Source organism: Ixodes scapularis, unplaced genomic scaffold, assembly GCF_016920785.2.
Source record: "Ixodes scapularis isolate PalLabHiFi unplaced genomic scaffold, ASM1692078v2 PGA_scaffold11__112_contigs__length_91849675, whole genome shotgun sequence".
Classification (NCBI taxonomy): Eukaryota; Metazoa; Arthropoda; class Arachnida; order Ixodida; family Ixodidae; genus Ixodes; species Ixodes scapularis.
The window spans coordinates 8,046,983-8,069,699 of NW_024609837.1; the positions used below are offsets into that span (position 1 = coordinate 8,046,983).

A 22,717-nucleotide genomic window follows, 5' to 3' on the forward strand; every position below is an offset into this window, starting at 1 on the left:
GGCTACCACTAAATTTTAGCTGGGGTGACGGTAAAAGTTTGAAGCTCACAGGCCGTGCAAAATTTTGGCATAGTGTAAAGCTTTGCAGTGGTCCTGCTAAATATTGGAGCCCAGCGTAAAATGTTTCGAAGCTCACAGACCATGCTGGACCCAATGAATTTTGGGATAGGTGCCATCTAGTGTTAGAGCTTTGAAGTGCTCATCGCTAAATTTGCTGACATCTGGTGGTAAAAGCTTAGACCCGCTTTGGGCATCATGCGACGGGCCTTCAGCCCACATGGCCCACTGGGTCCAGCTAATTTTTTTTTTCTTTGGTGGGGGGGGGGGGGGGGGGGGTGACGGTGACGGTAAAGCTTTGAAGCTCACAGATCGAGCTAGGTTGTGACCCGGCGTAAAGTTTTGAAGTGGAACTGCCATATTATGGGGGCCGGCCCCACAGCATAAAACTCTGAAGTGACCCTGAAAAAAGTATGGGCCACTTCGGATTCCAGCTGATACAATAAATCGTCCAGTAGATTGCAGAGCTCTTCGGTGAACTGATCATCGTATGGATTCTTGCGCTTGCTTCAGGGTCCGGATCCCATTGAGGTGCGGTAGCTTCATTATGAAGCTCACCGCAGAGTACTCAAGCTAGGGGTCGCGACGGGAGTGTGCTTGATTCATTAGATGTATTGATCATAGCTAACAGGGTTGCAAATGTTTAGGATGGATTAGACAGTCTTTTGGTGTCTGTATAGAAGGATCTTTACACAGTCTTAACAAAAATAAAGCAAGCAAACAAGCATTTTAATGAGATCAAATATAATTTTATTTCTAATAAATCTACAGTTTGTGGTTGGGGGGTATCTTTACTTGCCCTCATCTAACTTGATCAGCTCCAGAATGCATGATCGCGTCTCAGCTAACCTCTTGACAATGTCCTCCACAAATATTTTACAACAAAAGAGACCGTGAAAAAAAAAAGAAATGGATCCTCTAAATCTCGTGAGGAAGCAACCAAACCCACCTTACCCATTTCTTATGAGAAATGAGGCGGCTACGCAGGTTTCCACCCGTCCTTTTTACAGCAAAACAACTTATTTGAATTCAGGCTCTCCAAACCCTCATAAGTCGAGCACATCCTGTTAGGAACGGGTTGGGTTACAAGATTTATATTCCAGGCTAGTTTCTGTAACTGTCTCAACACTGTAGAGGTGCATACATAATGAACCGACAGTTAAAAAAAAAAGCAAAACGTGATCCATGATAGGTCTGCCTTTCTCTTCAGAGTCTACCACAACTAAAAAGCCAAAATAGTAATGCTCTTTAGTTTTGAAGACACTTTCGGCAAAAAAGAATATAGAGTATTAAAAAAAAAAACGACGTTGCCATACTAATTCGGAAGTGAGCCATGGTATCAATAATTCGAAGCTTAAGCTAGGATAATTGTTGACTTTTTAATGGAACATGTGCCTAAGCTGATATTATAATTCAGGATTGTCTCTAAAAGTGGTACACAGTTAATGGAAATTTAACAATTATCTTGGCTGTTAACATGGATTAAATTATTAGCTTGGAACAAGTGTAGGTGCTTAGTGAGCTTTGGGTGGGCCTTCTTCATGCTCGGCAGAATGTAAGTGGCGCCCAAAAATTTACCCACGGTTCGTTGCTTGAGTCTCGATTATAAAAAGTTCTAAAAAATCTCAGATTGCTATCTGACAACCTTCAAGGAGCTCAAGCAGAAAGATGAATTTCACCTTGCGAGGACCTTGTATGCAGGAATAGACATTTAAAAAATTGTATACATGAAAGATTGACGCAATCGAAAGTAATTTTGAAGGGGCGGGGATGGTCCTTCAGCATGTATGTCAAGCGGCTCACGAAATGACGCCTCGCTGCGAAATCAACACGTGCATCACTAATGTATATACATGAAAAAGAAAAACGAGACCGAAAAAAAGCGAGCGAGCAGAGCGTCAAGTATAACAGCATATTTCATTTGCATATGAGACAGCTCACTAAGCATCTACACTTGTTCCAAGCTAATAATATAATCCATGTTAAAAGCCAAGGTAATTGCTCAATTCACCTTAACCATGTACCAATGTTTGAGGACAATGCTGAATTATAATATCAGCTTAGGCACTTGTTCCACTAAAAAGTCAACAATTATCTTAGCCTAAGCCTCGAATTACTGATAGCATGGCTTGCTTCTGAATTAATAGGAAAAAGTCGTTTTTTTTTTTTTTTAATATCCTACATTCTTCTTTGCCGAAAGTGTCTTCAAAACTAAAGAGCATTACCGTTTTGGCTTTTTAGTTGTGGTACAGTCCGAAGAGAAACGCGCACCTATCATAGATAACGTTTTGATTTTTTTTTTAACAGTAGATACATTATGTATGCACCTCTACAGTGTCAAGATAGTTACAAAAACTAGCCTGGAATATAAATCGTGTAACCCAACCCGTTCCTAACAGGATGTACTTGACTTGTAAGGGTTTGGAGCCTGAAACCAACGAAGTTGTTTTGCTATAAAAACGATGGGTGGAAACCTGCGTAGCCACCTCGTTTCTCATAAGAAATGGGTAAGATGTATTTCATTGCTACCTCTACCAGATTTAGAGTATCCAGTTCTTTTTATTTCATGATCCCTTTTGTTGTAAAATATTTGTGAGGGACATCGTCAAGAGATTAGCTGAGACACGATCATGCATTCTGGAGCTGATCAAGTTAGATGAGGACAAGGGAAAATCCCGCCCAACCACAAACTATAAATTTATTAGAAATAAAATTATATTAAAGCTCATTAAAATGCTTCTGCTTGCTTTTCTTTGTTAAGACGGTGTAACGATCCTTCCTTACAGACACCAAAAGATTGCCTAATCCATTCTAAAATTTTTGCGGACCTGTTACCTATCATTAATGCATCTAGTGGATCAAGCACACTCCCGTCGCGACCCCTTGGATGACCTTGAGTACTCTGCTTCAATATGATGCTACTGCATCTCAAGGGAATCTGCAGCCTGAAGCAAGTGCGAGAATCCATCAAAATAATGAAATTTAATTACAATGATCAGTTCACCAAAGGGCTCTGAAACTACTAGATAATTTATTCTATCAGCTCGAATATCGCTATGGTTCCACGGTCTTCATAACAAAAGATCCCTCCTACGACTACTCAGTCTCGTCGATTGTGTCGCGGAAAGAGCAGGTTATCTTATGGGAAGCCATCCAATCACCACGGTAAAAAATTGGTTGAACTACTTAGCTTGACTCTTGATCATTAGACCAAAATGTGCCCCCTGTGGTGGTTCCCATTGTGAATTAAACGTGTGTTTCGAAACGTTTCTAAGCATTTAATTTAATTTTGAAGTGAGTGTTGCTAAATGTCTTCTCTTGAGATGTTTGTAAATAGTTGCTTTGTTATCAAGCATGAATACGAACCTAACATTTTCTCTTGACCCTGTTTGGCGACTCTTTATTTCTCTTCTTACATAATGTTCACCAAAACATTTAACACTTTGCAGTCTTTCAAATGGTCTTTGAAATTGACATGCATGTCTTTGGATATTTGCTTTGAGATTTCTTGGTTTATAAGCATTAAGAGTGCATAAAACTATCTGGAAATGAAAAAATAAAAATGAAGCTCTATTTTTAGTTTTTATATGAGTAGCATACATACATCCCATCTCCACACCGGAGACTCTTTCTCACAATGTCATCTCCACGTTTATCCTTTAAGTCATGTACGAAAAACAACCCTGGGCGGATACTTGAACTTTTTATCAAAGGATGGCGCCAGGGTCCATTTCTCATACAAAGCCCCAAGCTTATCCTTTTTAGCGGTTGTGTGGGATCCCCACCACAATAACCTAATAGAAAAACTGGAAAAAATTCAAAATCAGTGCGCTAGATTTATTCTAAGTGATTACCAAACGCAGGGAAAGTGTCACCACCTTGAAGAAGAATTTAAAGTGGGAATCACTACCGTAATATCCCGAGTCATCGCCCACCCCCCTACCGCCTGAAATTCGTTAAAAAAGTGGGGTGGGCCATGTCTCGGTGGGTGAGCACAAACACTTGAAAAAAAAGCGGGAAAAACCGCCTATTTTTCTCTGCGTATCTAGCGCTGATGCACAAGAGATACATCAAACTCAAAACTCGATTTAGTTTCATTGTTTTATAGAAAAAATGCTCACGAAAGAATATTTTACTATAGCGAAGTCCGTTGCTTGCATACGCGCTAGAAACACCGCCGATCTGCATATAGCGCGAACGTTTGTTCCGTGAAAGAATGTCAATATTATGTTCTCCTAGTTAGTAAAAAAAAGAAAGAAAGAAAAGTCTACAAGAAAATAGAAAAACCGACCAGGCGCAACGAGCGAGCGAGCGAGCGGGCCAAAGAAGCGACCAAGAGCAATGCTGGGAAAGCGGGAAAGCCGGCGGTCGCGTTGGCAAATACTTTGGCGTCGGGCCAAGTCGGGCGCCTTGTCAATTGCAAGCTCTTGCGCAACTTGTTTGGTGCGTACATACGTGCGTCCGTCCAGGGCGGGCTATCAATGCACGGTTGGGACGCTCTGCAAACGTCTGTGTAGGACGTTCCAGCAAAGCTTTATTTACGCTTTGGCTTTGCCTAAAATATTGCACAACCGGGGTCGCGACGGGCGGGAAGAAGGAGCGGGTTCGCGGTGACCTTCGGCGGAGACAGACTTTGACCTAACACTCCGCGGTTACGTTAACAAACTCTTATTTTGTTATCTCCATCGTTTTCTTTTCGCACGGATACACGACCACTTTGGGGTCGCTCACGGAGGAAATGCGTAAACAAAAAGAAGTGTCTTTCCCTCCTTCGTTTTACTTTGTCACGGACGTCCTCCAACTGTAAGGTCCGCGACCGCGTCATTCGGGTAGGATGAGTGTTCGCGGATCGCAGAGTCCGCGCTGGGGTATTTGAAGGGGTGGGCGATGACTCGGTGTTTTTTTCGGAAATCGATATTGGCCCGAAAAATGGGGTGGGCGATGGCTCGGGGATGGGCGATGACTCGGGATATTACGGTAGTCGAACACCAAAAAATGTTTAGGTTAAAATTTTTACATGATATATATAGCAATCACCTTTTAATCAGTCGAAAAATGTTTTTACAGGAACCTTTTAATATATTGGAAAGGGCGGACGACCAGAACAAAATCGGACCCTACTTTTGCCGTACTGATGTTTTTTTGTGTTTTCTTTTTTTCCAAAAACTATAAAAGAATGGAATAGGTTGGCTATTGAAGGATGTGTTTAACGTTTATACAAGTTTGTGTTTCGATGTTTTTGTTAGAATTTAATGTATTTTATGTACTCACCCCTGCTATAATGCCAACTGGCAATGCAGGACTCTATGTAAATAAATAAATAAATAAAAAAAAACATCCCTGGAAGGATACTTGAACGTTTTACCTACAGATGGCGACGCCACTAACTACAGGGGCACGTCCGAGCTAAAGGACCGTCAGATGACGCCCAAATTTAGCGGGTCTAAGCTGTTACCACCAGATGTCCGAAAATTTAACGAGATTGAACTCAGGATCTAAAGGTTTTGCAGTGCGAGCTTTCGCTTTACGTGCTCCAAGCCGGTGTGCGCTAGATCACTTGGCCACCGATCCCCCTAAGCATAGTTTAAATTCCATTAGTCCTCAGTTTTATAAGCAACCGCGCTCCTCTTTTTTCCATCTTTTGTAATGAACACATACCATTTTATATTGCACTTTTAATTGGTGATGAATCTCTCGTGTCATACACCCAAGCTTTTCAAATTTTTAGAAAGCAATAACAACGCCTTTCAATATTGAACGTGTCTAACCCAAAATGAGCAATACTTACTGAAGGATATTTGAACACTGTCATAGAGGTGCACCTTGTTCTTGGCGCACTATGGTCTCCGTTGCAGCTGTGCCAGAAAACACAATATTTTTCTTCTACTCTTTCTGACATGCAAATCGGACTTCAAATATAGTCATCTCTAGCAATACAGCGTACATCATTATAAAATTAGTAGAAATCTTTAGTCTTAGGTCAGGCTTCTTCTGCAGTTTTCATTTTAAATGGGATTTCATATTTGTGACACTTGCTTTAAATGTATAATTATTTAGGACTAATCTTGCACTGCAACTTTGCATTCGTTCTAGTTTATCAGAGATACTTTTTTTTTTTTTGGGGGGGGGGGGGGGGGGGTCCCAGATTTTGCATGCATATCGAAGGACTGAACGGACAAAAGGAAAACCCAAACTTTCGTTTAGTTCTGAAGGGCAGCGCTGGTAATTCCGACACACAAAATTTAAGAGGCTATTTGCCTTTTTTGTTATTGCATTGATATGATTGTTTCATGACAGGTCACTTGAGAAGTAACACTAAGATAAAGAAATAAATTTAGTTCTTTCAATATGTTTGTGTTTAATAATTAGCACAGACCTTCTATAACTTTTCTTTCTCTCGGAAAAAAACTTGCCATTCTACATTTACTTACATTGTTTCACGCACCAGTCACTAAACCAGATTGATATTCGACTTGTCTAATTGAAGTTTAAAATAAGCATCATCGTTAATTGTCCTGTATAAAACAACACCCCAACGAATAGTTTAAGATGCAAAAAAAATTTTACATAAATATCATTTATGTACGCCAGAACAAGAGGACCGAAGATTGAGCCTTGTGGGACATTAGATGCAACGATTACAGTACTTGATGAATGACCATTCAAAATCACATGCGGCGTTCCATCACAAAAGTAGTTGCCAATCTAGAAAAAACATAAGGATCAATATTCAAAACATGTAACTTTTCATTAACAAACAGTGATCCACTTTATGGAAAGTCCTGCACGTATCTAGGAGAGCACAAAAAGCATGTTTTCCGGACTTAATTCCAAGCGCGATGTCATAATAAAATTTAACAAAAATTATGTGCAAGAATCACGGGACCGAAAACTATATTGATATTTCACCTTTATTTTAAATTACTTTACAAAAGTCAAGTGGCAAGGCAGCTTTAACACGTGATCTGAATTGCACATGCAGTCAACATACGGATAACTAGCACGGGTTAAGATTTCGAGGAAGCGTTGTGCTGGTAGCTCAATTAGTGGAGTGCTAGGCTACAGTGGACGAGGTATCGAGGTTGATTCCCAGTCGACGCAGAATCTTTTTTAACAAATAAAACATTTACCACGCAGCGATTCCAATATCACATGACCTTCATCAGGTAACCACAGCAAGAATTCCCTCCAAATCCCCTTTTCCATGATGCAATTCAAATCCCATTGCGCCTAGCACCCTCTTTCGGAAGCAGCTCAAACCTGGTGACATCAAGTGGTAATGTCACTGGGTTGTCATGACAGCGGTTGTCAACAAATGGTGATGACATCTGCTGTGACTAACAGCCCCCTGCTACATTCCTTTCCCAAGCGTCTGGCAAGTACCGCAGACGTGACTTCACACCTACACTGCGTATGTGACTCGGGGGTGGGGACATCTACGAGCTCCGATTGGTGCCTGGCCAGTGCCCTGTTGGTGGGGCCAACTATGTTGGTGATCACTGGGGGCATGGCCATCAATGACCACGGCCTGTCATTGGTCACTGGGATGGGAGAAGGGTAAGAAAAGCCCTCCTGCACTGTGACTGGTCCGTGGCGGAGTTGGTACACTTTTCCTACTACTTGCATTCTGTATGTTATTTTATCCACATAAATATTAATGTGCAGAGATATATCAATAAAGTGCATGCAATATGCAGCAGAAATGTCAGATCACATTGATTTTGAAAATCAGAAGTTCACGGCTATTTCTGTTGGGACGACTTATAATGAGAATGTTGAACAGTGTTCAGAAACTGTGGCATATTACTCACTTATTTGGGTCCTTAAGTTCTTCTGACACATAGTTTAGGTAGTTCCTAGAAACGAAAGCAAGAAAGAGACAGCAATAAGCAAGTGAGAAAGTCACCAATGCTCCACTGTAGATGGGAAGACCAGAGAGGAGTTCCGTGAAGAGAAACTCCTGACACTCAATACTCCAAACAGAATGCTCATAGCTGAATACTCAACGGTGAATATTCAAAGCTGAACAAAAGTTGAATAATCAATGCTGGACACTCAATATTATATACTTCATGCTGAATACCAAAATCTCGATACTTAAAGCTGAATACTCAAAGTGAAACCTAAAAACGTATCAAGTGTAAAGAGTACAGAGTACTAAGAAAACAGACCAGGTGGCAAACTTTTACTGCAAAGAAAAATGTAAAACTGCAAAAAACTGGAAAAAAAAAGAGGAAGAGAATGCAGGAGGCTTTTGAAACAAAAAGGATTTGTAGCAGCTCGAAATCAGCACTCTTTTATCAGATTGAAATATTTTGGTAACATTTCAACTTGTTTCATGAGTTACTCAGAGATACCAAAATGAGATGTCACTCGTGTGTGCCACACCGAATGGTTTTACTAAGTTTAATAAAACCATTGCCTTCCTCCTTTTAATGCCTGCTTTAAAGGGACACAGACAGAGTATTTATGCTTGCCAAGGTTTTTATCTGTACACGTCATATGAGAGTCCAACTACCCAGAACACAAATTACAGCTCGAAATTCGTTTTCTTTTTGCCCGAAAACCGCCGATCGAGAACTGGCCATTTTGAGTCACGCTTAATTTTTTTTTTCCGTGATCATAAGCCATTTTTTATGGTTTAGACACAACCACCACAGATAATCGGAATCGTGGGTCATTGAAGGCACAGACTCAACTACATATAGACTGAAAATAAGACACCGATTTTTTTGTGGCTTCTAAAACGTGGCAAATTCGTTGATAGAAAAAAAAAAAAAAGCTGCACAGCCACGTGATTTCCGGTAACTTTCTCTTCCCCCATATCTCTTCTTCCTCCGCAGTTCGGTTTCAGTTCCGGTTTCGAGCAGTTTCGTTTTTTTTACTTTATTAAAAACATTTAAAAAAACTTTATTAAAAACAATTAAAAACGCCAGGTCCCGCATACAAGCACACCAGTGCTTTTGCAGGCCTGCATATGTAATCTGTTTATGATCTGAATAAAATTTATTATTATTATTATTATTATTATACGTGATGCCGTAGCAAAATAATGATTGGATAGTCTTCTGACAACATAATAAATCGCCTGGCAAAAAAAAATAAAAATAAAAAAATTTTGGGATGATTCAGCATCCCTTTAAATCAAGGTCTTCAAACCTATGACCCATTACTGCGTCTTCTTACAACCATCATCGTATGTCCATTCATTCCTACAGTTACCCGATGTATTGCCTCAATTGTGACTCAGTTCATGAAACAAATTGAATAATCACCATCCTCCGTATGCAAAGAGCCCGGCGTAGAAGGAGAGGGATATTCCGGACACGGAGTACTCCCCAGCAAAGCTGTTCTGCAGGTAGCCCACTTGTCCTGCAAAAAGGAAAAGAGCACCGAATGATTGCCAGGACCGAGTTGAAACAGATACCGTAAAATATTGAGAGTACTCGCACAATAAATTTAGGACGATAACATAACAAAAATTCCCATTTATTGCTGTGTTCCGCAAATAAACTGCGGTGGCAGCCGAGATAGTGCACAATGCTGCACACAGTTACACAGTTGCGTTTAAATTTAGCGAACTTACGTCCAGCTAAATTTAGCAAGCCGTCACGTGAAACCATGATATCACCTTATTTAGTATGATATTTTGTGTCAATATGCATTATGTGTTGCATTTAAGCTAAGAAGAAAACCAGCATAAAACCTTTTTTCGCCAAAAAAAAAACAACTAAATATCAAAGTTAAGTCTGGTAACAATGTATTTTTGCCAAATCATTGCCGAATCTTAAAAAAGTTCGGCAAAAGTTTGGCCATCTCTACAGGGTGAAACAAGGAGACGCCAGGCTCTTTAAATCGACCGGAAAATTCGGTTTCTTAACCTATCGCGCTACGACTTTGTGCAGCGTTACCCACAGATGGTGTTGTTTTTTTTTTGTTTTTGTTTTTGTAAAATTTGCGAAGAACGAACTTACCTGAGGAAAAAGTAAAGAAAGAAAAAGGCTTAGCTCCTATGGAAACGCAGCGACGCCACCGGTCTGCAAACAACACGGCGCCGTTTCGCACGGGAGACAAGAGATGGCGCAACAAACGCCGCCAACGCAGAGCCGTGCGCCAACGCAGACGCCAACGGGCTCCCTACGCCAACGAACGAGCATACGGCGCCGAGAGCAGGCCTTTTTAGCAGACGATCTTTTCGACTCAAAAGCGGCGCGCGTTCCGCAGGCGGCGATAGTCGCAGAAACAAAAAAGACAGGCGCGGTAACAGCAAGGAACTGCAGTTCCTTGTCTTCAAAAGGGCCGGCTCTCGGCGTCGTCTGCTCGTTCGTTGGAGGCAGTTGGCGTCGCGACCGCTTGCGCCATCTCTTGTCTCCCGTGCGAAACGGCGCCGTGTTGTTTGCAGACCGGTGGCGTCGCTGCGTTTACATAGGAGCTAAGCCTTTTTCTTTCTTTACTTTTTCCTCGGGTAAGTTCGCTCTTCGCAAATTTTACAAAAAAAAAAATGCACCATCTGTGGGCAACGCTGCACAAAGTCGTAGCGTGATAGGTTAAGAAACCGAATTTTCCGGTCAATTTAGAGAGCCTGATGTCTCCTTGTTTCACCCTGTACTATTCATACAGAGCCCGTGTTGCCTTTGTAATATTTCTTACAGATGGATGTTGCCACGCGCGTCGCCGAGCGAGCGCGTGCGTGGCCAAACGGCCAACTTTTTTTTTTTTTTTTTTTTTTTTTCTTTTTACTCTAGTCGTGAACGGGGCTGGCTACATTCCGGTGACGGCTCCAGCGGTCGGAATGGAAGAAACGAACGAGAAGAGCCTCCAGACGCGCCGAACGACTCGCGCGCGCATGCGCAGTGGCGTCGGCGTTGCGTTCAAGGGCGAACCGTTCTTGTGGAAACGACTTGCTAAAACTCGTCGCTCTGACGGTAAACCCCCACGTGTTGCCTTCTCTTCCGTGCTTTAGCGCGGCGCCGACAGCCTTCACTTTCGGCCATGTGCAAAGAACGCTGAAGATAACCGACAGTGGGAAGGACGAGGGCCAACATTAGACCGGGAGGAGGAAAGAGTGGGCGGGGCGTCGTGAAGGCGTCCGTGGTGTGCCACTTCATTAAGGTAGCAATTTGGGCCAGTTGGTTTATGATCACCTAAAGAAGCGCAAAAAATACTAGGACAAGGAAGTAGACAGACAAGAGCGCTTGTCTGTCTACTTCCCTGCGGTACGCCTTGCTGTACATTTCTAAAAGAAGAGCAATGACCATCGATAACAACGCAGTGCTTCCTATATTGTAATTATGATTTCAGTAAAACAAGTGGCACACCTAAAGAAGCGCAAAAAAAAAAATACAAGGACAAGGAAGTAGACAGACAAGAGCGCTTGTCTGTCTACTTCCTTGTCCTTGTATTTTTTTTTTTTTCGCTTCTTTAGGTGTGCCACTTGTTTTACTGAAATCATAATTACAATATAGGAAGCACTGCGTTGTTATCGATGGTCATTGCTCTTCTTTTAGAAATGTACAGCAAGGCGTACCGCAGAAAAGTGTATTAGGAACTCTTTTGTTTAATGTCTTCATCAATGATATTGTAAATATTGACAATGAAGCGCAGTTTATTATTCATGCAGACGACACAAGCCTGTTTCTCTCTGGTGATGATGCTAATGTAGGACTATGCAAAGCAAACTCTGTTCTAAAAAGAGTTTTCTAAGTGGTCTGAAGTAAATCGGCTCAACGTAAACGCAAAAGTAAGTGAAGGCTATTTTATTCAGGGCTACCAATAAACCAGTCATGGTTAATCATGCAATCCAACTTGGCACTTCGGAAATTCAACGAGTAAATAAACATAAAACTTTAGGTGTATTTTTTTTTTCGGAGCACTTGTCGTTATTGCCACTCGTTGTCGGAGTGTTTTACCCCCCAACATTAAGCTACAAATTTGCCATGCTCTATTTCACTCTCATTTAAACTATTGTCATCTTGTGTGGGCTACAACGACAAAAACAGATCTTCAAAATGTATAACTACTGCAAAAGAAATAGCACGCTATATCGCGGATTTTTCATATACGGACCGCAGAGAACCTTTGTTTACAAAATTTAGAATGCTTCCAGTAGTGAGCATGTACGAATACCGTTTACTTAATGGGATTTGTTTTTCCTCCGCGGCATTTGTACATTTTTTGTACATATAATTTCAGGCCTCAAAATGAATGAAAGTAATGTTAACACACGCCGTACAGAGACATATGTGCTTCCTCAATCTCGCACAAACTACAACTTTTAGTCACTACAATATAATGTACCATGATCATTAAAAAAGTATATCACAAACAACATACACATATACACGCTAAATAAAAAAAAGACCTCCGCTTGTACTGTGTGTAGCTTCGCGTAGTGGGATTTCGAATTACATGTTTTTGTGGTATTTTTTTTATTTTTATGTAACATGTATTTTTGAGCATCAAAGCTGCTGCCAATGTAAAGGGATTCCACACCTAGGCAAGCTGTTTTTAACAGCTTTCTGTCTGGCGATCCCTCCAGTTTTCTAGATAATAAAGATTTGATTTGATTTGATATTGAGTGCATCGCCCTTTAAGCAACTTAAAATGGCAGTCCAAAACCTCTTTGGTGCATCTTTGACGAATCCTTACACGAATGAGTAAAAAAACCTCTCTAAAGAACATTTTAGGAGTTCTAGAAACAAAGTCAAAACACTAGGGTCTGGCTCTTAGTTCAAAAAAACATGTCAAAACCCTCTTTAGTGCGCCTAATAATAATCTTAGCATGGCAAAGGCCAAAAACCTTTTTAGTGCATCTTTCAAGAGTCCTTACAACACATAAAGCCAAAATTCTCTCTAGAGAACCATTTAAGAGTCCTAAAAGACAAAGCCAAAACCCCTTTGAGTGTACCTAGCTCTCCCAGAAAGATGTCAAAACTCTCTTGAACTCTCCTAAACATTTTTAAATGGAGAAGTTCAAATCCACTTAAGTGCGCCTTTCAAGAGTCCTTCCAACAAAGTAAAAAAAAACTTCTTTAGTGACCCTCAACGTTACTAAAACACTCAGTTGGGAAACTCACTCTTGAGACTTGGACCGCTGGCGTCCACAGAGACCAAGCTAAATACGATAACAGCGCCACCCTTTAACGCCGGGTCAAAACAGGAAAGTTGCTTTATATAGCTACTGCGAGATGGCCCTGCGAGATGGCGCCACCGACCCTTGCCCGACTCGACCTGAACCAATAAGTGCAGCCGTGCGGTTACCGGAGTTAAAGTGAACTAGAGGAGGGGTAGTGAGGTCAGAGCGCGCTGACGGCGGCCGCACTTCGTGTCGACGGCACGAGAGGGCGTCGCGAATGCATGGGCTGGATGAAGCGGGTGGCCAGGGCGGCTCGCATTGCATTTGCTGCGCGTCTAAACACTCTTTCTTGGAGCGTTTCGGCTCTAAATGTTTTTCGTTTGAGGTCCGAACCACATAAAAGAAATACGCGACACAAAATTGACGCAATTCGTCCGGCCGTGTTCGCTTTAATGCGGGGTACGAAGCAGAAATGCGCGACGTGGAAGGCGAACACCGCCAGTTCAATTTCCCGGGCGGCGTTTCGAAACCAAAATGTTCGTGAAATTTCTTTTTTTTTTTTTTTAATAGCGGGTGGGTTTTTACGAGTCTCTCATTAGAAATAGGGTGAAGCTATTTAATGGTCACGAAGTTCTTCACTCGCGCGCATAAATGGCTAGTTGTAATATTTACGAGACAGGATCATATTCATGTTTCCTAGACATTTAAACAATCGCGGCTCAAGCCTCAAAAATGGCATGCAATCGTTAACAGGGCATTCCTTTTATACCTAGTATTGAAACCGTGCATAGCTAGCCCCAAGGTTTAATCTCCTTTATTGATTCAACATCATGTGTCTCGTTAAGCCAATTTCAAAGAAACCTGTTGGGTAAATACTACTGGACAAAAGGAACTCGTGTGACGGCAAATCCTGTTATTTATACATGAATACACTTTTTATTGGTTAAACTCAGCAAAAACACAATACTGTAAACGACGTATTTTTCGCAGGCTAAATATTTCGCGATTTAGGTCGAAGCTGAAGTTTCAATATAATTCGCGGGTTCTAATTTTCGCGACGCGGGGGGATCTCGCTGTAGGTTCCAATGTGTTTACATTATACCGGAATTGTTCGCGGGACTTATTTTTCGTCGGCACGGCACCTCCACAGAGACGATAGGAGACGACGTCTCGGAGAAGAACCTCCGGTTCCTCGCAGCTGACGACGCGTCCTCCTTCAGCCACAAAGATGAACAGTGTATACAACACCAGGCATGCTGTCTCGTGAACAAATCACTACTCTCTCGGATAAAACTTCATTGTCACACATTTTAAGTTTACAATACACTAAACCACTGAGGCTCGGAGCTCGGTGACAGCTCCAGTACTCGGAGGGGACACGCAGCGTGGAGTACTCTTCGGGCATACAGGCTTCATCAAACGCCCCGGTATCGGCTGCAGCCGGTGTGGTGCTGGCAGTGCTGCTGCAGGCAGTTGGAGAGGCAGTGTGTGGCCTTTTTTTACCGTCAACTGAGGAAGCATATGCGTTTTTTCGCTTTCTCGTGGGCCTTGGCTGCGACGCTTTCTTTGATCAGTAGCTCGGAGAATTCGGAAGCATTGTCGGTACAACGCCCGGCAAGAGCTGCGGCTTTCCACGCGGAATGCGCACCTCTTCATCGTTTAAAATATGAACGAAGTCTCGCGTAATAAACGATCGGTCGAAATGAAGCTCACACACCGAACACGTTTCGTCCAGGAGCTTATACTGGCGATGGAAGTTCCGTTCCCAAACTTTTCCTTGCTCTTCCTCCTAGGGCACTGAGAACAGCTACGGCTGCTCACCTTTCCGCCAGCTGATAGCCCCTCTGGCACCCCGGAGCGAAGCAGTGGCGTTGTCGACGTCGATTCGGCATGGCACTTCAATGACCATAAACGACAGCAGACTCGGGTAACACGGGATAAAAAACGGTTCAGAATGGGGGCCACTTCGAGCTGTCAAAAATGCAAGCCAACTCTTCTCACCCACGGCCTTCGGAACGCTCGGAAGCGGTCGGATCCTACAGCCACTACGTCCGCAGCGCCACCGCGTACATCCGGGACCTTTCCACACGCGCCGTTTCACAGCAATGCATGGCGCGCCTCGGCGCCTGATCTCACTACCCCTCCTCTAGTTCACTTTACCGGAGTGGACGCTGCGGGAGAAATGGCGGCGTTGCGATCGCCATTAGCTCGGTTCTCGAGTACGGATCGGAGCCACTCTTTCAAAGCAGGCTCTATGGCAGTTTCTCAACTGAGTAGTTCTAGTAACGTTGGTGACCCTTTTCATGAAACCATAAAGAGCCTATTTAAAACACCTTTGACACCTCACCGCCTGACGTAAAACCTGCCAAGGGAGCAAACCTTGTCCGATGAGCACGATGCCCGTGACAATGATAATGACCAGTGCCGCCAGCTTGGCGAAGGTGAAGATGCCCTGCACCTTCATGGCCAGCTTCACGCTGTGGCAGTTCACGAAGGTCAGGAAACCTGCAGTCGACAAAGAGATCTGAATGAGGGAAAAGAGTTCCACGAATCGGGCAGTGGCGGTAACGGCACACAACTCGTAAAGTAGCGATACGTTCTCCCTAATGCGTGACGCATTATCTATATAATAAGGTTGAGAGCTGGGCTAGTTGGTAGTTGTTAAACATGACGATATAAAACAGCGCGAAAAGGTACAAAAGGAAGAGGCAAACCGGACAGGACAGCGCTCTGTCCTGTCCGGTTTGTCTCTTTCTTTTGTACTTTTTGCGCTTTCAACTCGTGGTGTTTAATTACCGTTAGTATTTGTGAGATGGGTAATCCTGTGCTCGCTACACTTTCCCCTTGTAGTGAGTAACGGAAATACTTTTCAGACACCAAAATCGTAGAGCCGAATCTTTGGCGTCCCATTTTTTCAAAAGAAAAAAAAAAAGTAAGGTGCAACGCAATGCAAAACAACATAAAACGAAAAAGAAATGGGAACAGCTATCTTTTCCTAAATCAGCTTCACTGGATTTCGCGGATCACACTCTCAAGAAAAAAGGGTGTCAAAAGGTGTATTCTTACACCCTTTGTCCCATATAATACACCCCAGAATTTCAATTCGACGTACAGTGCCCTACAGTCGAACATTGGGCCCGAAACTTTACGGTGAGCTTGATAGCCGTGTGGTACAACATTTTAAATAGCTGAAGTACGTATCAAAGACCACATAAAGAAACCACCGAGTTTTTACAGTAGGGCCAAGAAAACTCAGCTTATTTTTTTCGTGTTCAGTAAAACGTACATTAGCTATTTTAATAAGTTGTACCACACAGCTATCAAGTCGCTCGTAAAATTTCGGGCCGTCTGTTCCAGTGTAGGGTGCTGTATGTCGAATTGAAGTTTGGGGGTGTATTATATGAGACAAAGGGTGTAAGAATACACCTTTTGACACCCCTTTTTCTTGAGAGTAGGCGCCGCAGCTCTAACGGCCGTAAACATTCGGTGATTAAAAAAAAAACGTTTTGGTGGTATCATTTCTTTATTTTATTGACGTGTCAAATTCTCAGTAGTAAAATTAATTTGTCGGTGCATAGGTGTACTATGCTGCACAAATTTCCATAGAACTGCATGTGGGTGACACAGGAAATGAGAGGGAGTTGATACATGAGAGGCCGTGCCTCGTCCACTCGTCCCAGACGTGTTGTTTGTGGCAGCTCGAGATAACGTCCACGGGCTCGTGCCGCATGACGATGGCGGGTGCGCGAGAATTTAATGCCCGTGGCTCGGAGTCCGGTAGAGGCAACTTTGCAGCCCCCGCGCGGATAAAACTTGGCTAGGCTATTGGGCCATTTCAGTAAAAAAAAATGCCGTTTTTTTTTTGTTTTTTTTTTTTTCGGGAAGAAGCACACATGGATGAATGGAGAAGACAGCGCTTCCGTGGCTGACGCGACGGCATGTTCAGCGCATCATTGATGCGAACACACACACACACACACAAAAAAAAAACCTGTTGCCAGAAAGAAACAAAAGAAGAAAAAAATAGCCGATGGCGCCTCCCTGGCTGACGGGACTGATTGTTCGCCGCGTCATTGCTTTACACATCGAAAAAAAAAAAACTTAAAAAGAAAAAGAGCTGACGGCATTTCTGTGGTTGACGCGACAGCATGTTTGCCGCGTCATTGGTGCATGCCTCGAGATGTGTCACATCTGTGACCAAGTTTTCGTGATAACGACTCGCAACTAAGCACCTCCTTCCAAGCGCGGAGAAAGACGTAGTTCTACGTCAAAACTTTTTCTGTGTCAGTGTTGTTCCTTATTTATTTTTTTTATTTTTTCTTAACGCGATAACGTTCTTCACAAACAACGTGTCCCGCCACAGGTCGCACGTACTTTTCGCAGCCAGAAGTTTTCGACCACGCGATGACTTGATTCTCATACTCGGCGGGGAATTAGAAAATATAGATCATGTTCTCGCAAAACATATAAAAACAAAAGTCTCTCTTTTTTTCCTAGAGTTTTGCCGGCATCTCGAGTGAGCCGTGGAATCCCTCGTCGGGACGCCGACACCGTCGCTTGGCAACCGCACGACAACCCTGCAGTTTCGGACCGTAGTCCAGCTTCGTTGCTAGGACAGCGGCGAAAGAAATTTTGACACCCCCACCAGAGCCATTTCTCGGGATCTCGTTAGTGCGATCGCGATAGGTCACGTTCTCGCTGCGACGGAACAGTGCTCATCGACGAGGAACTAAAGCACGCGCGGACGGCGATAGGTCCAAAGGGACTAGTGCCACTAAATAAGCTACGCTTCAGAGTAACGACACTTGGCCATATTGTGTCTTAAAATCATGGTTGCCAGTTATCTGAAGCTTTATCTGAAATCACAGGAAACGCATTTCCGCCCTCCACAAATGTTTAAACAGTTCGCGACAGAGCAAGGCAATATTACATGAGCTCCCTAACACCGAATCTAATGCTGAGGAAGTCGCACTTTTGAATCATGACGATCGGCAGTTTGGTCTGCTCTGCATACGAGCCAAAATGGCGGCGCCCACAACAGTGTTGGGGAACGGAGTGCCGATACTTTAAGCGCAGCTCATTTAGTGACTCTAAAAGGGACTGTAGAAAGCGATCGGATTTCAGGTTATGATGATGATGATTATGAATTATGATCACCCAATCGATCAATGGATCAGTGTTTATTACAGTGCCCTGACACAACCATGGTCTTCGTCCTGACACACTTTAGTCCAAGTACAATAATATTACTGATAATAATAATAAAAGTAAAAATAATAGTAATAGAAACGACCCTGAGAAAAACCTTAACTTAATTGACAGTGTCCTTCTATAAGAAAAAAGCCAAGCTTCACGGTAAGAAATCTCTGTGTACATTTTTAATTTATATTCACTTCGAACACAGCCCGAACTGAGCTGTTCGCGAGGCAGCTCCAAATTTTTTCGGGAATCGCATCCCTATTAATCTATTAATTTTCTGAAACAGACATCGGGATTAATCAAAAACATACCCACCATCTGCACCCGCTACTCCGAGGAATGGAAAGTGTTTCCGTTTCGCACGAACTACAGTTACCAGTCTTTAAAACATAATCTACCCTCATTGCTAAACAAATATTGCGTAGATGACGTGGACATCTACAATATAAACCCTAAGTCATTGTACTTACTTTTTGTATAGAGCTGTTTTCGTTAACCTGTGAAACCTAGGTCTCTTTTATATATGTATTTTACGTATTGCTGTAATCTCTGCAGTTATTTTTGTATCGCCATAGCTGTCTGCCAAGTGCACGGGGCCCGGACCCCGTCAAGTCAACATTTGTTGACTTTTTGTCCGTGGCTCCGGCGTCTGTAACCCATACGGATGCAAAAATAAAAATTATTATTATTATGATCTCGCTTCGTTCTGTATCTGTACTGGGAAGTTTTAACATCATTCGGGTCATGCCTATGTTTCCTGGAGGTTGGGGAATCCCAAAACCTCGTCTTATTAAAGCCGTAGCTTTAAGGAGCTCGTGTCGAAGAAAAGCCGGCGTCGGCGGGATCGGAAAATCTATACCCGTTTTCACCTCAAGAAAACAGTAAGTTTTGCGCATTGTTCATACTCCGCGCGAAATAGTTCTCGCCAGATTTGGTTGTCGGAGGCACAGGCGATGCTTTTGGCGTTTGAAACGTGCACTCCTTGATAAGATAACGTGTATCCACTCTAAAATGCTAATAAATATATCTTAAATCTCCACCGAAAGGTGAAAATTAGTAATCATCCGCGAGAAGCCGGACTTTTTTCCTATGGTTCTTGAGGTGAAAACAGGTATAGGATAGATCGAAAGGGTCGTGACGTCACAGCCACATGACTTCGCGCAGGAATTTCAAACAACCCACAACGCTCACATGAAACGTGACATCACGCGTGGAATGAAAGGGATGACATGTAATGCGAATGAAAGCTTGCCGCATCTCTCAAATGATTTCACTCCATAAAATAATTCATTTAACTTAAAGAAAACACTTGCACAATTTTAGGCGGAGGCGGTTGCGAGCCTTCACTTGCGAGCCAAACAGGCTACCGACTATAGACCACGAAGACACGTTTGCACGGCTTGGGAACTTAGCGGGGGTTTATATGTTTACCTATCGTGTTCCACTCTGAAACGCGAAGCTAAAGCGTGTTCTTGTAATTTGTTTCCTTAAGTGCCGATCGATAAACGTCGATTTTTGTTCTACATCAAAAATAGACACCAAAAAACACCGAATCTATGGAAAACATTGAACCCCATAAAAACACCCCCGAAACCGAAAAAACCTTTCAGCTTTTCCACTCTGGTGAAGAAGGAGGACCAGCGAAGCTGTACTATGGTGAGAATGAAGTAATGGCCGGCCGCAAGTCGGCAAGCCAGGGTGGAAAGGCTGGATAGGCTGCCGGGATCTATGAGCGACGGCGGAAAGCAGACACCCGGCAAACACAACACTCTGGACAGCTACCGCCATCTATGAGCGACGACGGCAACCAGAGTGTTGGTGTCGAAACCCGAAAACACGGCCCCATATATGATACAAAACTATCGCAGGTGTTGGGCGATATAACTGACCTAAAAATTCCAAGACAGATCACTGTCAAAACAAATTCCTAAAAAGTTAGTGGATGGATGGATGGATGCTAACGGACGTGCCGTTCATAAAGGGCGGCAGTTTCCGCCACCTAGCCTAGAAATTAAGAACCGAAATTGAGATTAACTATCACCAGGCGGTATGGGGTACCACCAGAAGGACTTTTGAGGGATTCGGGCAAATAAACTAAAAACAGAAGACTAGAGGACGAACTCGGCCATAATTATCTTCCTCGCGAAAAAGGCTCCTTTCGCCGTTCAAAAGCATGAAAAAAAAAGGTGCTCCATCTACAAGAAAACCCGCGCCGCATGTCTGTGTGGAGGCAGGACAGAGGGTTGACGTAGGCCCCAAACCGAAAAGCGCTCGGCTTGTGGTATACACCGAACCCCACCGAGGATCCTCCCTGCACGCCTCTCACCAGGCACGTAGCCAGGGAAGGGGGGGGGGGAGGGGGAGGAGGAGGAGGGGGAGGGGCCTAGTCGTCCGCTTCTTGAGCAGGAGTAGCGGTGACGTCAGAACGACGCCGAGCTCTTATTGGCTGATTGAAAAAATAGTGGGTAGACCTCGAGGCATTGAGGTCTACCCCCTATCCTCTCAATCAAGGCCGACCAGATCTCGGTGTTGTTCTGATATCACCGCAACTCACGCGACTTGCTTTCCGTATACACTCCCGACACCAGACAGACTGCACACCTGGTACCCGAAGATCCACCCGTCGTCCGATCGTGCCCGCGATGCGGGTGGGGGAGGGCCGACGCGTACACCACACAGTGTGGGACTGTCAAAAGACCATCAATTTACCACCACTCGAAGGCGCATCGTTGTAGAGTTCGGAGACCGAGCCGCTGCGCAGCGATGACCTAAACCAGCAACTATACTTCTGGTGAAGAGAGCCGTCTAAGCGTTCGAGGCCAATGGAATCCCGGAATAGAGCCTACCACTTAGTCTCTCTTCTTTTCGCCACAATACCAGCCCCCTTTTTTAGCCTCTAAATAAAGATGTTTAAAAAAAAAACTATACCAGAACCCAAAGCATAAAGCGGGTTATTAAAGCTGAGGCGTAGTGAGTGGTAACGCGTCCCGCCTCGCAGGCAGCGAACCAGGGTTCGATTTCCGCGGGCGGAAGTCTCCGCTTCGCAAGCAGCGGACCAGGGTTCGATTCCCACGGGCGGAGGGCGACCTTTTTCAAAGATTTGGCAGCATCAACCACGGACACCCTACGCCCTACTACGTCAATTAAAACATCAATAACGACACCATCATCAACTACAGCATCAACAAAGGACGTCCTTTCCAGTGGTGGAAAAAACCCATAACTATCACTGTAAAAAAAGAAAAAGAAACTGCGATTGTTCGTTTTCCGTGAAATGCGCCAAGCCTTGGCGCATGCGCGAAAGATAAGAACACAGGTTCGCAGGTGCGCCCAGCGTCCATTGAACCGCCGCAGTTGGAAAATCGCGGGATCAAAAAATCTCCACCACTTGTGGATATATACACAAGTGGTGGATGAACGTAACACATATATGTGTTACGTTCATCCCGATGCCGATGAGCTTATATACGTTCACGCGCGAAAAACGGCGGTTTACATGGGTCAACTTACGCGCGAAAAACGGCGGTTTACATGGGTCAACTTACGGGGCCAAAAGGACCGAAAAATGCGAATATAGGTGGTTCATACTTTGAGTCAGGTAACATCCGGCAGCTGTCACCCGACTCAAAGAAGTTGGTGGGTACGAAATTATTTTTTGCTGGGTGCCAAGTCACGTTGGCATCCCGGGTAACGAGGAGGCAGATCAGGCCGCTCGCTCTACCGTCACACACTTTGTGGATACAAGAGAAATCCCTCCAAAAGATTACTGTAAGATGGTGAGACGTTCCATAATGCAGAAATCGCAACAAGAATGGGACCGCGAAGTAAACAACAAGTTACATGCGGTGAAGCACATACTGAAGGAATGGGAGAGTGCCCGACATCGCGAACGTTTCTATGAGGTGGTTCTCTGCCGTCTAAGGATTGGCCATACACGACTAACGCACGGGCATCTTCTGCGTGGCGAAGATTCCCCGAAGTGTGAGCATTGCCATAGCCATCTAACCATACATCATATTTTACTTGAATGTAATGCGTATGACCCAGAACGCCTTGACCATTTTTCGCAGCTATACAAGGAGCATACCCCATTACATCTGATGATTTTACTTGGCGACGAACCTCTTATTCCACACTCTTGTGTTTTTAATTTCCTTAAAGCAATCGGCCTTCTACACCGACTGTGATTTTATTTTAAGTCCCTAAAGTCAGTTTCATACGTTTTACACTTATACACACCTCATGTTCATAGTTTTATCCCATCATCTGCTACTAGAGCTCTTTCTTCTCCCTAACCCTTTTCGGCAATAGTTTATGTACCTGGCGCATTATAGCCTTAGATGCTTTTGCGCCACAAAAACCCAATCCAATCCAATCCAATCAAAG

General features: G+C 43.7%; 1 protein-coding gene and 1 pseudogene across 1 annotated transcript in view; both read right to left on the reverse strand.

The window, feature by feature from the left end:
* LOC121834991 (large neutral amino acids transporter small subunit 2-like) overlaps positions 1 to 22,717 on the reverse strand; it is a 66,388-nt gene that overhangs the window by 18,350 nt on the left and 25,321 nt on the right. Inside the window, exons 2-4 of the mRNA XM_042288811.1 lie at positions 15,512 to 15,637; positions 9,333 to 9,429; positions 7,869 to 7,913 (exon numbers count right to left, since the gene is read on the reverse strand). Coding sequence (XP_042144745.1) covers positions 7,869 to 7,913; positions 9,333 to 9,429; positions 15,512 to 15,637 — 268 coding nt within the window. The remainder of the gene's footprint in view (positions 1 to 7,868; positions 7,914 to 9,332; positions 9,430 to 15,511; positions 15,638 to 22,717) is intronic.
* LOC120842314 lies at positions 14,080 to 15,268 on the reverse strand (annotated as a pseudogene).